Genomic DNA, 16754 nt, shown 5'->3' on the forward strand with positions numbered 1-16754 from the left:
CCATTTTCATTCTAAGTGCTGGGTGGACTTGAAACTGGGAATGTTTCAGATCTGACCTTTTAGGCCCATTCTGAGGCGCCCCCATATGCACTCTGCCTGCAAAAATATCAGCGATTCCGAATCGCGCTGCAGAAGCCTGTGGGTGGGGCTTAACGTGCCCAAAACCCTGCAGCTCCGATCGGCGCCTCCAACTGCGCACGCGCAAAAAAGAAGATAGAATGCTGCTCCCCTGCCACATCCCTCCTGGACCGGATAATGCCTCCCTCTGGCCCCACAGATATTGCCCCACCCCCCCCCCAACATTACTGACCCCCTTATTCCCCTGCCATCCAGACCAATCGCGGCCCCCTCCTCCCCATCGATCTCAGGCAGAGTGGCAACGGCCCCCCCTTCCCCCTCACTGATCTCAGGCAAAATGGCTGCAGCCCCACATTCTTCCTTATGATCTCAGGCAGAGTGGCAGCGGCTCCCTCTTCCCCCAACCAATCTCAGGCAGAGTGATACTCCCCCACCCCAAACCCTCTTCCACAAGGCCCCCATCTCCCCCTGACTCCAATGGCTGTATGACACATCCCTCTCCCCTGTCCCCAATCATCATAGAAGCACTGATTCACCACCCTCCACCCCCGCTTCAGCACACCTGCAGGTACTCACTTGCCTTCCTCTCAATGCTAACAAGCAAACTGCAAATAACTTGCTGGAATGTTCTGCCCAACTGCCTGCTGCTGATCTGCCATAACAAGGGGGTAGCTCCATAAAAACCCCAAGGATGAACAGGCAGGCAGGCAGGCAGTGCAGGACAAAAATGACCACACAACCAGCCCCAGATTCACTGAAGGCAACCTTTGGAGGCTGCTGGGTGCGGCAGAGGCAAGGCGGGACACTCAGGCCCCATCGGTGAAGGTCCTCACTGGCGAAGATCACGTATGGTTCCCATCAACGGGGACTTGACATGATGGCCTTGCCAGTAGCACCGGAGGCCATTGAGGCCCCCTGAGTGGTAGGGGGCAGGGTGGCAATGCAACCTGGCACTGACAGAATGGCACTAGCAGCCTGACATTGCCCACCGGCAGAGCCAAGAGGCGGTGCCTGAGGTGGCGGGAGCATGATGAGGTGGAGCCTAAGGGGAGTCAGGACAGGGGAGCTGTGCACTCTGCAACAGGCGATTGGCTGGGAGGGGGGCGGGGGGGGTGCGGCAGCGATCAACCAGGCTATGGGGGATATTGACTGGGCCTGGTTGAGGGAACGACGATGAACAAGGCTGGGTAGCTATTGACCAGGGGGGCGGCAATCGACTGGGCCGGTGCGGGGCTGGGGTGATCAGCTGAGCCGTTGGGGCGGGAGGGGGGCTGGTTGGTTGCAGAGGCCAGTGATTGCAGGGAGAGGGGGTGTGATATCCCAGAGTGGGGAGGTGACTGACAGACCTGCACATGCATGATTGCACCCTGTACTGCGAGCAGCCGGCTTTCTGGCAAGCCTAGGCCCCGTCCCTTCCCCCTACTGGTGGGAAACAGATTGTGCATTATTTTTACAATAAATCGCATAAGATTTAATTTGTGGCCTCACTGAAAAAACAGATCTGAAACTGTTCCATTTTCACCAATGTTTTTGGTAAGATCATCCTCGAATGTGAGAAAGTTGCGGTTGATTTGATAGGTTTTCTCGCCTGAAATGACACATCATTTTTTGGGAAAATTCTGCATATTGCCAAATTTATTTCATGAAGGATAGCATTAGAAGATAAAAGCAAAATGCTTTGGATGCTGGAGATCTGAAATAAAAACAGAAAGTGCTGGAAAAATTCAGGTCTGGCAGCATCTGTGGAGAGAGAAACAGAGGCCGCGATTCTCCCAAAAGTGCTGAATTGGTGGGAAAACTGTTCTAATTCCCGACTGTTCTGTCAGTTCAGCTTCTCACCTGAATTTCCGCACTCTGTGGACTGAAGAGGTCTCAGTCGTGAATCTCGTTAAAAACCCAAGGGGGGCAGGGCCTATTCGCGCCAGTGTTTGACAGTTCTGGAGCTCTGCGCATGTGCAGTGGCCCCAAACTGTCAACTTCCTGTTTGCTCGCCAGCTCGATCGCTGGCCAGCCCGGGACCTCTGCAGTGCTGCCACTCCGCCCCCCCTCCCCCACAGCCCGATCGCGCCCCCACAACAATTCCCGGAATTCATGGGCCAGGTATGACCCACCCCCCGCCCCATCCCGCAGCTCCCAGATGTCCAGGCCCCATCCCCCAGCAGTGGCAATCCCTCCACCCCCCTCATCCTGGCAGACCCCCCCCCCCTCCCAGGGTCAGACCCCCTAGAGGCAGGCTCCCCTCCCCCTGGCAGACCATCACACCCAGCCCGCCCCAATCGCTGCCCTCCCTCCAGCCCAGACCAATCCTGTCTGCAGAGTGGCAGCAGGACCCCCCACCCCCACCGATTGCCCCTCGGCCCCACCCACAATATGCCTCACCTACTTGGCAATGCCCGATGGGAGTGCCAAGATGCCTCCTGGGCATGGGCACTTTGTCCCTTGGGCAGTGCCAGGGGACCCATGCCCAGGGGGCACCGCCCCCCCACCGCCCGACCCTCTGGGGGGGCCTTGATTGCCCCCCTTCATTCTGGCAGGGTCTCCCACTAGTTCCCCGAACGTGGGGAGCTAGTCCGAACTCTGCCGGAACGAAGTACTCCTGGCGGGGTGGGAAATTTGATTGGGACCTGAAAGGTCACGATAATGACCTAATATGTGTATTTAAAACAGATTAAAAATAGATTTAAATGACTTACCTGCCTTCCCGCCAGTTTCCAGCGTGGTCTGACCGGCGACTGTTCACCGTCTCTGGGAGATGCGCATGCGTTCCCGGCGCACGTGCAAATCCCTGTTCAAGGCCACCAAAGCGCATCTCCCACCACGACCCGACAGAAAAGTTGTGGGTCGCAATGGGAGAATCACAGCCAGAGTTTGGGAACTCCGAAGATAGGATTTTTCTCCTATCTAACTTCATCGCCAGAGACTCATGTAAATGAAAATAGTGGAATCACAAGCTTTCGGAGAGCTGCTCCATCATCTCTCACCTGATGAAGGAGCAGCTCGTGATTCCAAATAAACCTATTGGACTTTAACCTGGTGTCATGAGTGGAATTAAGATTCAATCCAATTCAAGCATATATCAGAAATGTAGTTTTTGTATATAAGATAACAGGAAAGAAACTACAAGAGAAACAAGTCACAATTCCCTAAACATAAGCAGGACTCATCAAGAGGGACTGCTAAATGGTTGCAAATCTGAAAGACTATGAACAATATTCTTACTGGAGAAAAACAAAATTGCTGTAGTGAGCTGTGCAATAAAAATTTTCATTTATACAGCTTTTAACAGCAAAACATCCCAAAGCATTTCACAGGAACATTATCAACAAAATTTACCACTGAATTCGAGGACCAATGAGATCAGGTGAACAAAAGTTTGGTCAATGTGATTGGTTTAAAGGAATATTTTAAAGGAGAAGAAAGACACAGAAGTTGGGGAGGAATTCCAGCTCATGGAGCCAAGCCATAGAAATTAGGAGCAGAAATAGGCAATTCAGCCCTTTAAGCCTGCTCCACTGATGCACCATCAATTTACGAGGACTCCAGTGAGTGAGTGAAAACAACAGGCTTTTAATCGCAAAGAACTGGAACACACCCTTGTAGCTAGCCTGGCCCAGACTGAGGCAGAGGGGAAGAACCGTTACCTTTATACCTCAATCAGGTGGAAAGGGAGGAGTCTCGGGTCAGGCGCAGCAGGGGTGTGTCCAGGCATATAACATGTAATTACAGTGGGTCACCACATCCACCATTCAATCAGATCATGGCTGCTCTCTTCTTGGTCTTAAATCCACCTCCCTACCTGTTCCCCATGTCCCTTTAACCCTTTTTAAAATCAGAAATGTATCCTTGAAAACATTTAATAATTCAGACTTCACCGTGCTATGGAGCAGCAAGTTCCATAAATTCACCACCCTCTGCGAGAAGTAGTTCCTCTTCATCTCAGTATGGCAGCCAGAAGAATTACTGCATATACAGTTATGGAAGATATCCACATAATTTTATATTTTCATCATGCATGGACAGAATTTTCCAAAATTTGTCAGAGTCAGGTTTAGTCTGAAAACCGGCATGTATCTCTCCAGATTTTCAGCCGTGTTTTCACTCCAGATTCTCTGGCATTCAGTGCACAGAGAATCTGGGGACTAGGTTTCTGCCACCATCATCTACCGCCTCTCAACCTGTGACCTCTTGTTGTAGATTGCCCCACAAGGGAAAACATTTGGTCTACATTTACTTTATCAAAACTCGATCAGACCCCCTCTCACCCTTCTTAAACTCCAGCGAGTATAAGCCCAAACTGTTCAATATCTCCTCATACGTCAACCCTTTCAGCTATGGAATCAATCTGATTGAACCTCCTCTGAACTGCCTCCAATGCCATCACATCGTTCCTCAAATAAGGAGACCAAAATTGGACACAATATCTGTCTGTAAAATGATTGATTCCAGCAACTTCCCCACCACAGAGGTCAAGCTAACTGGCCGATAGTTTACTACATTTTGCCTCTCTCCCTCTTTGAATAGAGGCATCACATTAGAGTGTTTCCAATCCACTGGAACCTTCCCAAAATCCAAGGAATTTTGAAATATAACAACCCATGCATCCACTATCTATGCTGCCACGTCCTTTAATACCTTAGGGTGCAGGCCTTCAAGTCCCGGAGACTTAATCCCATTAGTCAGTTGAAGATTTGCCCACCACTGGGAGAATGATGAAAATCTGAGATGTAGCAATTTAAAATTCAGGAATTAAGTTGGATCATGTAGATAGCTATTGTCTGTGGAAGGAGCTGAAGAATGGCTAACCTCCTGATAAGAAGTCTCACATCACCAGGTTAAAGTCCAACAGGTTTATTTGGTAGCAAATACCATAAGCTTTTGGAGCGCTGCCCCTTCGTCAGATGGAGTGAAAATCTGTTCTCCAACAGTGCACAGAGACACAGAAATCAAGTTACAGAATACTAATTAGAATGCAAATCTCTACAGCCAGCCAGGTCTTAATGGTACAGATAATGTGGGTGGAGGGAACATTAAACACAGGTTAAAGAGATGTGTATTGTCTCCAGACAGAACAGCTAGTAGGATTCTGCAAGATCAGGGGGAAAGCTGTGGGGGTTACTGATAATGTGACATAAATCCAACATCCCGGTTTAGGCCGTCCTCATGTGTGCGGAACTTGGCTATCAGTTTCTGCTCAGCGACTCTGCGCTGCGTGTGTTGTGAAGGCCGCCTTGGAGAACGCTTACCTGAAGATCCAAGGCTGAATGCCCGTGACTGCTGAAGTGCTCCCCCACAGGAAGAGAACAGTCTTGCCTGGTGATTGTCGAGCGGTGTTCATTCATCCGTTGTCGTAGCGTCTGCATGGTTTCCCCAATGTACCATGCCTCGGGACATCCTTTCCTGCAGCGTATCAGGTAGACAACGTTGGCCGAGTTGCAAGAGTATGTACCGTGTACCTGGTAGATGGTGTTCTCACGTGAGATGATGGCATCCGTGTCACCGGGATGTTGGATTTATGTCACATTATCAGTAACCCCCCACAGCTTTCCCCCTGATCTTGCAGAATCCTACTAGCTGTTCTGTCTGGAGACAATACACATCTCTTTAACCTGTGTTTAATGTTCCCTCCACCCACATTATCTGTACCTTTAAGACCTGGCTGGCTGTAGAGATTTGCATTCTAATTAGTATTCTGTAACTTGATTTCTGTGTCTCTGTGCACTGTTGGAGAACAGATTTTCACTCCATCTGACGAAGGGGCAGCGCTCCGAAAGCTTATGGTATTTGATACCAAATAAACCTGTTGGACTTTAACCTGGTGTTGTGAGACTTCTTACTGTGCTTACCCCAGTCCAACGCCGGCATCTCCACATCATAACCTCCTGATGGCAGTGGTTCATTCTGAGGGGAAAGTGCCTTGATGCTTGCGTGGTGAAAGGATGTTGAGAGGGAGGAGAGTGCCCGATGCCTGGGGGGGGGTGGGGGGTGGTAATGCCTGAGGAGAGGTGGTGGGGGTACCCCGATGCTTGTGTGATGGGGAATGCCTGGGGTGGGGGGGGGGGGGGGTGAAGTGACCCGATGCCTGAGGTGGGGGAGGGTGATGAAGGGGGTGGTGTGCCCTGATGTTTGCATGGTGGGGCATCCTGACCTCTGTGGAGACAGCCTTGCCAACTCTACCAGGCCCCACTCCACCTGAGTGGTGGCGGAAGCCACGTCTCCAGATTCTCTGTGCACTGAGTGCATCTGGAGAGATACATGCCAGTTTTCAGTCTAAACCTGACACTGACAAATTTTGGGAAAATTCTGCCCATGCATGCAGGTATTCTTCTGGCTGCCATACTGTATTTTAAATAGCTGTGAAAAGAGAGTAGCCTTCGTATAATTATTACCTTATATTCATAATTAAATAGAAAACAAAATAAACAACCATTTAAAAATAATGCTGCAATATTTAAAGAAAACATTTTTTATTACTCTTTACAGTAAAAGTTTGATTTTGTGGGCATTGCATTTTACTACACATTCAATATGGATATTTGTGACCCCTTAATTGTTTTCTAAACTTTTATAAAGCTACAGGAAGAGAATTATATACTGTTTAATAATTCACAAAAAGTATTTCTCAATCCCTAACCTTAGCACAACCAGATTAATATATCATTAACTAAAAATAAATAGTGACACAATTCACCAAGAAATTCCGATAAGTAGTACAAAGTAACTATAACCTTTGATTCGACACAACAGTTTCATTCACTTTGTAATGGTTTAGAGAGCATCTGAATATGAAACTTCTTTTCATTATTAGTTTTGCGGCTCTGTTTCGAAGCAGTAATGGGCAAGAACGCACGTAAGCACTTTATTTTAAAGTCCTTTCAGAAATTATTCTTATGGTGTGAATAAAGTGCTTCTCCAAAATAGAAAATAGGATTTTAGATGAAACAGATATTTTGCTGCACTGCTTTCTCCATACAGTTTTATAGATGGGCAGAATGGTAGCACAGTGGTTGGCACTGCTGCTTCATAGCGCCAGGGACCCGGGTTTGATTCCCGGCTTGAGTCACTGTCTGTGTGAAGTTTGCACATTCTCCCCGCGTCTGCGTGGGTTTCCTCCGGGTGCACCAGTTTCCTCCCACAGTCCAAAGATGTGCGGGTTAGGTGAATTGGCCATGCTAAATTGCACCTTAGTGTCAGGGAGACTAGCTACGGTAAATGCATGGGGTCATGAGGATAGGGCCTGGGTGGGATTGTGGTTGGTGCAGACTTGATGGGCCAAATGGCCTCCTTCTGCACTGCATGATTCTATGATTCCGAAGTTTAATATCAAGTGTCTTGCTGCTTCAATAGTATTGGCATCAGTTTTTGGTCATAATTTTTTTTGTTATATATGTATAAACTTCAAACCTAAATTTCTTATGGTTCTTTAGCAGCAAGGAAGCACTTTTCAAATCCAACCACATTTCATTTTTGTTTGAAAACTACAAAATTACTTGAGCAATTGTGTAGGCCATGAAACAGAATGAAGCTGTAAGATTAGCTGTGTTCTGAAATGTAAAAATCTTTTTCTTCAAATCTTTTTGAATAATGTTTATTAATCTGGACAGATTGACCCACTGTATAAATATGGAAAGATCTTTAAAATTTGTTAATCTAAGAACGTCACAGTAGAACTCAGTATGCTAATATTCTTTAGTAGATATATTTTTAAATGTTAATCTTTTTGGAGCACATTTCAGCTGCCATGTTATTTTCATAGACGTCCAATAAAATCCCAACCATAAAAGCAATTAACATAGACATATTTTCTAAGTAAATTTGCTGAAATAAGGTGATACCATATCCATGTATAGAATTCATCCCTTATTGCCCATTAACCTATATGCGTATATTTGACTTGCTTCATAGTTTAATGTAATTTTTGGCATATTGTGTGACTGCTTAACTATATTTGCTAAACTCAACTTGCCTATCTTTTCATAGGTACCTTGTTACAGCACCTAAGGTCTTTAGAGTGGGAGCAACTGAGACTGTGGTGGTTCAATCATATGGATATACAAATTCATTATTTATCGCAATCATTCTAAAAAGCTACCCAGATAGATCAAAGATCTTTGCAAATGGAGGAGTTACAATAAATAAAGAAAATGGATTTCAAGGATCTTTGAAATTGACTGTAAGTCTGTTTTTCGGATCTTGAATATTTGAAGAAAGCTATGACCAAATGTTTTGTGATATTTCTTTTGAATCCTGTAAGAAAGAAGTGCTTGCATTTACATAGTGCTTTTCATGACCACGAGATGTCTCAAACCATTTTACAGCGAATGAAATATTTGACTGTTGTAATGTAAGGATAAGTCAATTTGTGCTCAGCAAACTCCTACAGCAATCAAGGAGATAATGATTAGATAATCTCTTTTCGCTTGTGTTGATTGAGGGATAAATATTGGCCAGGATACCAATATTTTTCTTCTCTTGCTTTTCTTTGGAATAATGCCATGGGATCTTTTACATCCACCTGAGAAGACAGAAAGGACCTTGGTTTATCGCCTCATCTAAAAGGCATGTTATGACTACTGCAGATGTTAATTGCTGAACAAACCAAATCCCAGAGAGAAACTTGCCATACAGACCATAACCTTTTTTTGTATTCTGAAAACGAGAAGAAATTTTATGATCTCAGCAGCATAGAATTCTGGTACCATTTTTGGAGTTTTAAAAACTAAAAGATTTATTAACGTGAAAAGAAAACATAAGCACACAAGATTATAGCTACATAGTTGAAATAGTCTTACAAAATATCCCCCAGAAGCATACCTACAAGTAGGTACCTTCCAGGCAACATTCCCTTCTAGATGTTTAACTATAAAAGTCCAGTAATATACACAAGGCAAAACTGCCATTGCTGTAATAAAGGAAGACCACACAATTTCTCACTCTCTTCCATGCTGTTGTAGAAATCAAGAATACTCAGAAACAAGACGCTTTCTAAAACCAAAGACTTTCTTGGTTTTCTGAATGGCTGCTTCAGACTTTGCACCTTCTCTCAGCTGTTTCCAGGATTTCTTCCCCACACACAGCCAATACAACTCAGTTCAACATCTTTCCTAAGTATTCTTTTTCCCCATTGTCTTCAATTCCATTGTCCTCAGCATCTCTTTGAACTTAATATTCCACAATTTAAAAATCTTTCCTATTTTCCTTATTGCCTTCTTTTTCAGGTTGAATTAAATTTAATAACCCTCCCTTGTTTACTCGTGAAACCTTTGCAAGGTGTATAAGCCTTATTCCCCTTTGAAATTTAACATCTGAAAAAAAGTCCTTCTCTATCTCCTAATGCAAAATTCACTCGACTATATTGTCATTACAAATACATGTATTTAGCACATCTACTCCTTTTCATCTCTCAATTCTCCAAGACAAGCTGTCTCCTTTACACTTTCCCCTGTTTAATTAAATAATTTCTACAAACATAGACTTCTTAACAGAATAACATAATATTCTCAAAATATATCCTCACAGTCTGTCAGTGCAGTGCTCCCTCAGTACTGCATTTGAGTGTCAGCCTGGATTTTTGTGCTAAAGTCTTGGAGTGGACCTGATGCTAAGGAGCCTTGTGATTCAGAGGCAAGAGTGCTGTCAACTCAGTCTCAGCTGACGCTTACATATTGTTACTTTTTATAGTTCAATCTCATACTATTTTATGACAATCTGAAAAATCTTAAATTCAGACAATAATCACTCAGAATTAAATTTGAGTAAATAAATAATTCAGACTAGTAGAATTTATGCATTCATTGAAGCAAATCACATGATGATTTCAAGGCATGTGTTGTTGCCACATTACCTATTGTGCCTATGTTACAAAGAAAACATTTGATTTGTTGTAACTTGTCTCCTCTCCAAGGCCACCTTTATCGGCAATATCTATCTCTTAATTTTTCTCTATACTAAACATTTGCAGCATGGTGATGCAGTGCTTAGCACTGCTGTCTCACAGCACTAGGGACCCAGAATAAATTCCGGCATTGGGTGACTGTCTGTGTGGAGTTTGCATGTTCTCCGTGTCTGCGTGGGTTTCCTCCGGTGCTCTGGTTTGCTCCCACAGTACAAAAATGGACCGATGTTACAAAGATGTTAGATGAACTGGCCATGGTAAATTGCCCCTAGGTATCCAAAGATGTGTAAGTTAGGTGGATTAGCGGGGTAAATACGTGGGAGTTATGGGGTTAGGGCCTGCTTAAGATGCTCTGTCAGAGAGTTGGTGCAGATTCAATGGGCTGAATGGCCTCCTTCTGCACTGGAGGGATTCTATGATTTATGATTCTATGATTCGTTTCACCAGCCCAATGCTTTGATTATTTGTGATCCAAATATATAGATAATGATGTGCATAAACAAATATACTATTCTTACTAATTTGTGTTTTGTTTATATCATGCAAACTAGGATGTACTTGCCATCATCAAAGAAGTAATTTCTTCTCAGTCCTCATGAATCTTTGAAATTCTCTACCCTAGAGCTCTGAGTAGGCTGAGTCATTGAATATATTAAAGCCTGAGATAGAGAGATCCATGAACTAAAGGGGAGTCATGGGCCAAGGGGACTAGGTAAGAGAGTGTTGAGGCCAAGATCAAGTCAGCCATAATCTAATTCAATGGAGGATCAGACTTGAGGAGTCATAATGCCTATTCCTGCTTCTATTTCTTATACTATTAACTGATTACGTTTAAAAGAAAACTGCAATAATGTTAAAATTAGTTTTATTTTTAATTTTATTTTTCTTTAAAATGCCTGAACTATGAACCTCAGCAGGGTTTGTCAATTAATGTTACACAAAAGTGAAATTAGGGTGTTATTTTTAGGTTCTACACAGCCTCCAATCACTTGAAAATGTGGTGGGAAATACATGTGCATAATTCTGATGGAAATTGCCCTGAACACCATTTGGATGAAGGAGATATTTGTGCAGGTACCCACCCACCGCCAACAGCCTCCAGAGGAAACATATTATGACATCAGTTTCAATTAGCAAAAAACATTTGCCTCAGGGCTAGAAGGACATGCAGACATGCTACTAAATCTGCTAGAAAAGGCACAATAAAGAAGGGAAAAATAGCTCTTGTTAAGAATTCATATGCACTGAGGGTTTCGGAGAGCAATTCTCTTCACCTCGGTTTCAGCAAGGGCCAATGAATGAGAATTCTTTGATGAAAAGCTAGCAACTAATACAATACCAAAGTAGGACAAGGACAGTATTTCCTTGTTACTATCAAGGTGACCATGGTTCTTAACTTTTATGCATCTGGATCCTTGCACCCCAGGCTGATGCTGGAGATAAAAGCAACATTTTGCACAACACTGTGGCATATATATAAAGAGAAACAGATTCAACTTATTACCTTTTGTCAAAGACAAGCAAGCAGAATAATCATTAGGATTTTCACAGATTGCATGCTTTCACATTGACTGTACTTTCATTGCCTTGCATCCACTTCAGTTAAACTACAATAATCTTACCGAGGCCAGTTTTCCCTCACCAATCACCCATTTATTTACAGTGGTAGTCGAGTGCTGTTTGACAGCTACATAGTGCAAATAAGCCCTGGTCTGTTGACTGCTGGGCTGAGTGGAGCCAGGTGGTTTTAACACCCTCCTGATAGGGGAACTCATACTCAGTGAGGTTCATAGGGAAATCTATTGATAATCCCCCATAGCCATCATAGCATAAACTCAGCAATTTTCATTAACTGTAAGTCAGTTGGTATGTGACCACATAGAGTTCATGGAGGAGAACATCTGTTATCCTGACAGTTACTCCTTCATTCTGCAGCAGCCCACTGTATTTGACCTAGCATGGCAAGTCAAGAGTTCCTCAGGATAATACCCTAAACCTAACTATCTTCAACTGTTCCTCAATGATCCCCCCTCCATCATAAGGTCAGAAGTGGGACGTTTGCTTATGATTGCACAATTTTCAGCAGAATTTGTAACTCCTCAGATTCAGAAGCACTCCATGTCTATGTGCAGCAAGACCTGAGCAACATTCAGGCTTGGGCTGATAAGTGGCAAGTTACATTCTTGTCACAGAAGTGCGAGGCGTTGAATATTTCCAAAAGGAGAGAATCCAATCATCTCCACTTGACATTAGCATCAGTGGCGGATTAACCATTAGGCTGAGTAGGCTTAAGCCTAGGGGCCCAGAAGGGAGAGGGGCCCGAGAGCAAAACAAAATTGGTTTAACCCTTTTAAGGGTGAATAAATTTTCATAACTATACCCCGTGGGTGAATTAATATAACAAATACCTATAAATAGAGGAGCTTCACCCCCAGACTTGTACTACATGCAAATAAATACAAAATAAATGCAACAAAGAGTTTATTGTCATGCTATAACATGTATAGCATGACAATAACCTTTGTGGAAGAGCTCGTCCACTTTCAGAAGTACATTCAAGGACAATCCGATGATGATGTTACTGTCACTGGGATGTATTGACCTCTGGCAAAAGATCGACTGCACGAGGTGTATCTAAATACATACATTTGCTTTAGAATTTATCTGTCCTTAATGATTACTAACTGTTCAGGTGAGCGTTTATTTTCGGCACTGAAGAGGATCAAAATCTATTTGTGCTCAACAATGAGCGATGAGAAACTTAGTCATCTGGCACTCATGCACATTGAATCAGACATGCTTCGATCTGTTGATTTACATGCTGTTATCGACACTTTTGTTATCCAAAAAACACAGAAGCTTTTTAAAGTACAAATGTAAAGAAAATGAAAAATAAATGAATAAAAGGGCTGTAATTGATTCATATAACTTTATGATATTATACATGTAGTACATTATACATAGTACAACGATATAAGTTATCTAACATCACTTTATTCTATTCAACGAAGGGTGGGGCAGGGTGCAAAGTCAGGGGGCCTTACTAAAGCTCAGCCTAGGGGCCCGGGTGGTAGTTAATCCACCACTGATTAGCATTAACATCGGATGAGTTATCATTTACCAGAAACTGAATTGGACTAGCCATATAGATACTGTGGTTACAAGAGCAGGGCAGAAGTTGGGAGTTCTGTGGTGAGTAACTAATCTGACTTCCCAAAGCTTGTCCACCAACCATAAGTCACAAGACAGGATTGTGATGGAAAAATGGAATACACTTCACATGCCTGGATGAGTGTAGCTCCAACAACACTCAAGAAGTTGACACTGTCCATGCAAAGGAGGAGGCCATTCAGCCCCTCGAGCGTGCTCTGATGTTTAATAGGATCATAGCTGATCTGATAGTAACCGCAAATCTGCATCCCGCTTTGCCATGATAATTTCTCACCTCTAGCTTACCAGGAACCTATCCACCTCTGCTCTAAAATTATTCAAAGGCTCTGTTTCCACCACCTTTCCATGAAGACTTACAACCCTCCGAGTGAAAATAATTTTTTCTCTTCTCTGTTTTAAATGGGTGACCCCTTATTTTTAAATAATAACTCCTAGATTTTCCCACAACTGAAAACATCCTCTCCACATCCATCGGCCCTGATTTTACCGGCACGGCCGCCCCGAAATTGGGGCGGGCGAAGCTCGCTGAAAGGCATTTCCTGTTGGCCTTGGGCACGATCTTACATGCCTTGGGCGTCTGTGCCAGTAAAATCAGGGCAACCCTGTCAAGATCCCCCAAGTTCCAGGACAAAGCAGCCCACGGTGGCTCAGTGGTTACCACTGCTGCCCCACAGCGCCAGGGACCCAGGTTCAATTCCGGCCTTGGCTCACTGTCTGTGTGGAGTTTGTAGTTTCTCCCCGTGTCTGCGTGGGTTTCCTCCGGGTGCTCTGGTTTCCTCCCACAGTCCAAAGATGTGCGGGTTAAGTTGATTGGCCATGCTAAATTAACCCTAATGTCAGGGGGATTAGCTAGGGTAAATATATGGGGTTACGGGAATAGAGCCTGGGTGGCATTGTGGTTGGTACAGACTCGATGGACTGACTGGCCTCCTTCTGTACTCTAGGGATTCTATGATTCACTTAATTGGTACCTCATCCACCACCTTCAAATCCCTACGTCACTGATGCATAGTGGCAGCAATGTGTACAATCTGCAAGAGGCGCTGTAGCAACTCGCCAGGGCTCCTTCAACAGCATCTTCCAAATCCATTCCCTCTACCACTGGGAATGACAAGGGCAGCAGCTACACAGGAACACCACCATCTGCAATTCTCCATCAAGCCACACACCATACTGACTTGTACCAAATCATCATTCCTTCACTGTCGCTAGGTCATCATCCTAGAACTCCCTCCCTAACAACACTGACGATATACCTATACACCATGGAATGCACAGGCTCACCACCACCTTTGCTAGGGCAATTAAGGATGGGCAATAAATGCTGGTCTAGCCAGCAACGCCTACATCCTGTAAAAAAATAAGAAAAACTGCTGGCTATTGGGCACCGAGGGTTATCCACTCATAAAATGGCCCATGACTCCAATCCAGAATCCAAACACATGTGAATAGCTGATCTCCAATCAGAGCCAAAGTGCCACAAAGAACATTAAAGAACTTGCCATTATTATCCTCAAGCAAAATTTCTCCTGCCCAGATGGCTGTGAAGGAATCCTGCAACATTCAACTAAACAGATATGAAGTAGTTTGCTACATGCATCACAACTTGGTCACTATGATGAAACAGGCCAGGTCTATCAGGTGAAAAGCCAAGGAGCAGCAGCAAAGAAGAAGAAGAATTGAAGGAGGATGGAGTGCAACAGAAAGTGGAGAACCACGAGGCTCCAACAAAGTCAATCCATATCTGCCCAAGATCAAATAATTCATGAGCGTGAGGAGTAATCTCAGTCACACCTTCAGTTGAGGAGACTACAGGTGACCTTGGAGGGAGGCTTGAGCCCCTCTAGGCCCAGAAGGCCTGTCTTCACACTGCATCATTTCAAACTGGGTTGGCTATGAGGCAGTAGCAATGGCAACATGGCAAGGGCAGGAGCAGGAATTCTGTTATCCTGAGAGAAGATAGGAGGTTTCCCCTCCATGGTGGCACTGCCACTCTTCTGATGTGACCCCTCAGCAATCCTGTTGGATTGATAAGCTGTTGCAACTAGCTGAAAGTCCCTTTTAACATTGGTATCTCAGGTCCTAGCTGAATGTATCCTTCAATCAACATCACTTAAAACCAATTATCTGGGTCATTATCACATTATTATTTGTGGGAGCTTCTGTGCACAAAGTAGCTACCGTATGTTTCCTAGATTACTGTATATAGATACAAGTCATTTTTATGATGTCAGCCATCTGAGCTTGCAAGGAAGCAGGCTGAGTTTCCACTGCAGCACTCAGACCTTTGATAGAAGCTATTTGTGGTGTAGTGAAGGCCTTGACATTGGTTTCAGACACTGTGTCATGGTGGATTCCACAGGTGACCTAATAGGAATAATCTCAATTCCACCTTTTCACTTCTAAAACTATCTGTTCTATTCTGCAAAAGGTGGACTCCAAGATCTGCACAAAGCCTTGTGTCCAGTTGGTGCCAGACTCCTCCATGCTGCTTACTGTTGAGTGCAGACTTTATGGCAGGCTTTTCAGTATGTCCACCAGTCTTCTTCTGTAGCCTGGCCTCATTTGACTGCTTTGAGCAGAACTAATGTGCAACCTCACCTTCCAGTGAGCTTATATCTGTGCTATCCTTGCCTCCCTCTCTGGTCCCTGTGCAGTTGTGTTTGGTGTCTCACCATGTCAGATCCCTCCTCTATCATAGTCTCTAAAATACATGTAGCACCAGATTCTGAGCAGGTGCTTGCAAATTTAAGATTGGTAACAACGCCTTGTCATCTTCACAGTCTTCTTCTTCCTATGCTGATTGTGAAGGTCTCAGTTTTTATGTACCTGAAATGAAAAAGGGCTAACAGTTGGATTGTGGTGAGGGGAAAGGAGAAAGTAACAAGTATGTGCTTACATAATCTGCTGCTTGTGAATCAGTTTGGAACCAGGTTTCTTTATGATGTAAACTCTTTCAATGATTAAACCTTTCATTTTTGTGAAATACTGAAGAATGCAATAATCAAACTTTGAAGTGCATCACATCTTGAAAATGTTTCTACACTATATTGTGCATTATCAAATGTTAACATTTTGGATAATAGTTGAAATAATAATATTAATCAGAAGAAATGATTGTATGCCTGCAAACATAAATCCACTTTTTTTTTAAAAAACAGATCTTGCCAAAAGATTTACCTAGAAAAAAAAAAGAAAAGCAATATGTGTACTTACAAGCAACCTCTGCAGATTTTCACCAAGAGGAAAAAGTGCCAGTGACTTACGAGAATGGATTGCTCTTTGTCCAGACCGACAAACCTGTCTATACTCCTGATCAGCCAGGTACAAGTCTTAGTCTCAATTTTTCAACTGCAAAATTCTCCCTTCAGCCAGACAAATGTCATGTTCCACAGTGAAACTTCATGCTTTGTTTTATTCAAACTCTTCAGTAGACTCCTGCCCATAATATCTGTGATAGCTTTTCGCCTGTGTCCCCTGGATATTATTGGAATGGATCCTGTGCTTTTTATGGAGACTGACTGGTTTGCATTCTGTTGATTTCAGATTGGTCCAAGTGGGCCCCACTAGATGGGTGGAAACACGAGGGGAGCAGATAAAGGATTTTATACCT

General features: G+C 43.9%; 1 protein-coding gene across 1 annotated transcript in view; it reads left to right on the top strand.

Moving 5' to 3' along the window:
• The first annotated feature begins 6797 nt into the window (after positions 1-6797).
• Positions 6798-16754, top strand: part of c5 (complement component 5) — a 117899-nt gene continuing 107942 nt past the window's right edge. The window contains exons 1-3 of the mRNA XM_078226387.1: positions 6798-6925; positions 8056-8248; positions 16303-16465. Coding sequence (XP_078082513.1) covers positions 6861-6925; positions 8056-8248; positions 16303-16465 — 421 coding nt within the window. The 5' untranslated portion in view covers positions 6798-6860. The remainder of the gene's footprint in view (positions 6926-8055; positions 8249-16302; positions 16466-16754) is intronic.

The sequence above is a fragment of the Mustelus asterias genome, chromosome 13 (assembly GCF_964213995.1).
Source record: "Mustelus asterias chromosome 13, sMusAst1.hap1.1, whole genome shotgun sequence".
Taxonomy (NCBI): domain Eukaryota; kingdom Metazoa; phylum Chordata; class Chondrichthyes; order Carcharhiniformes; family Triakidae; genus Mustelus; species Mustelus asterias.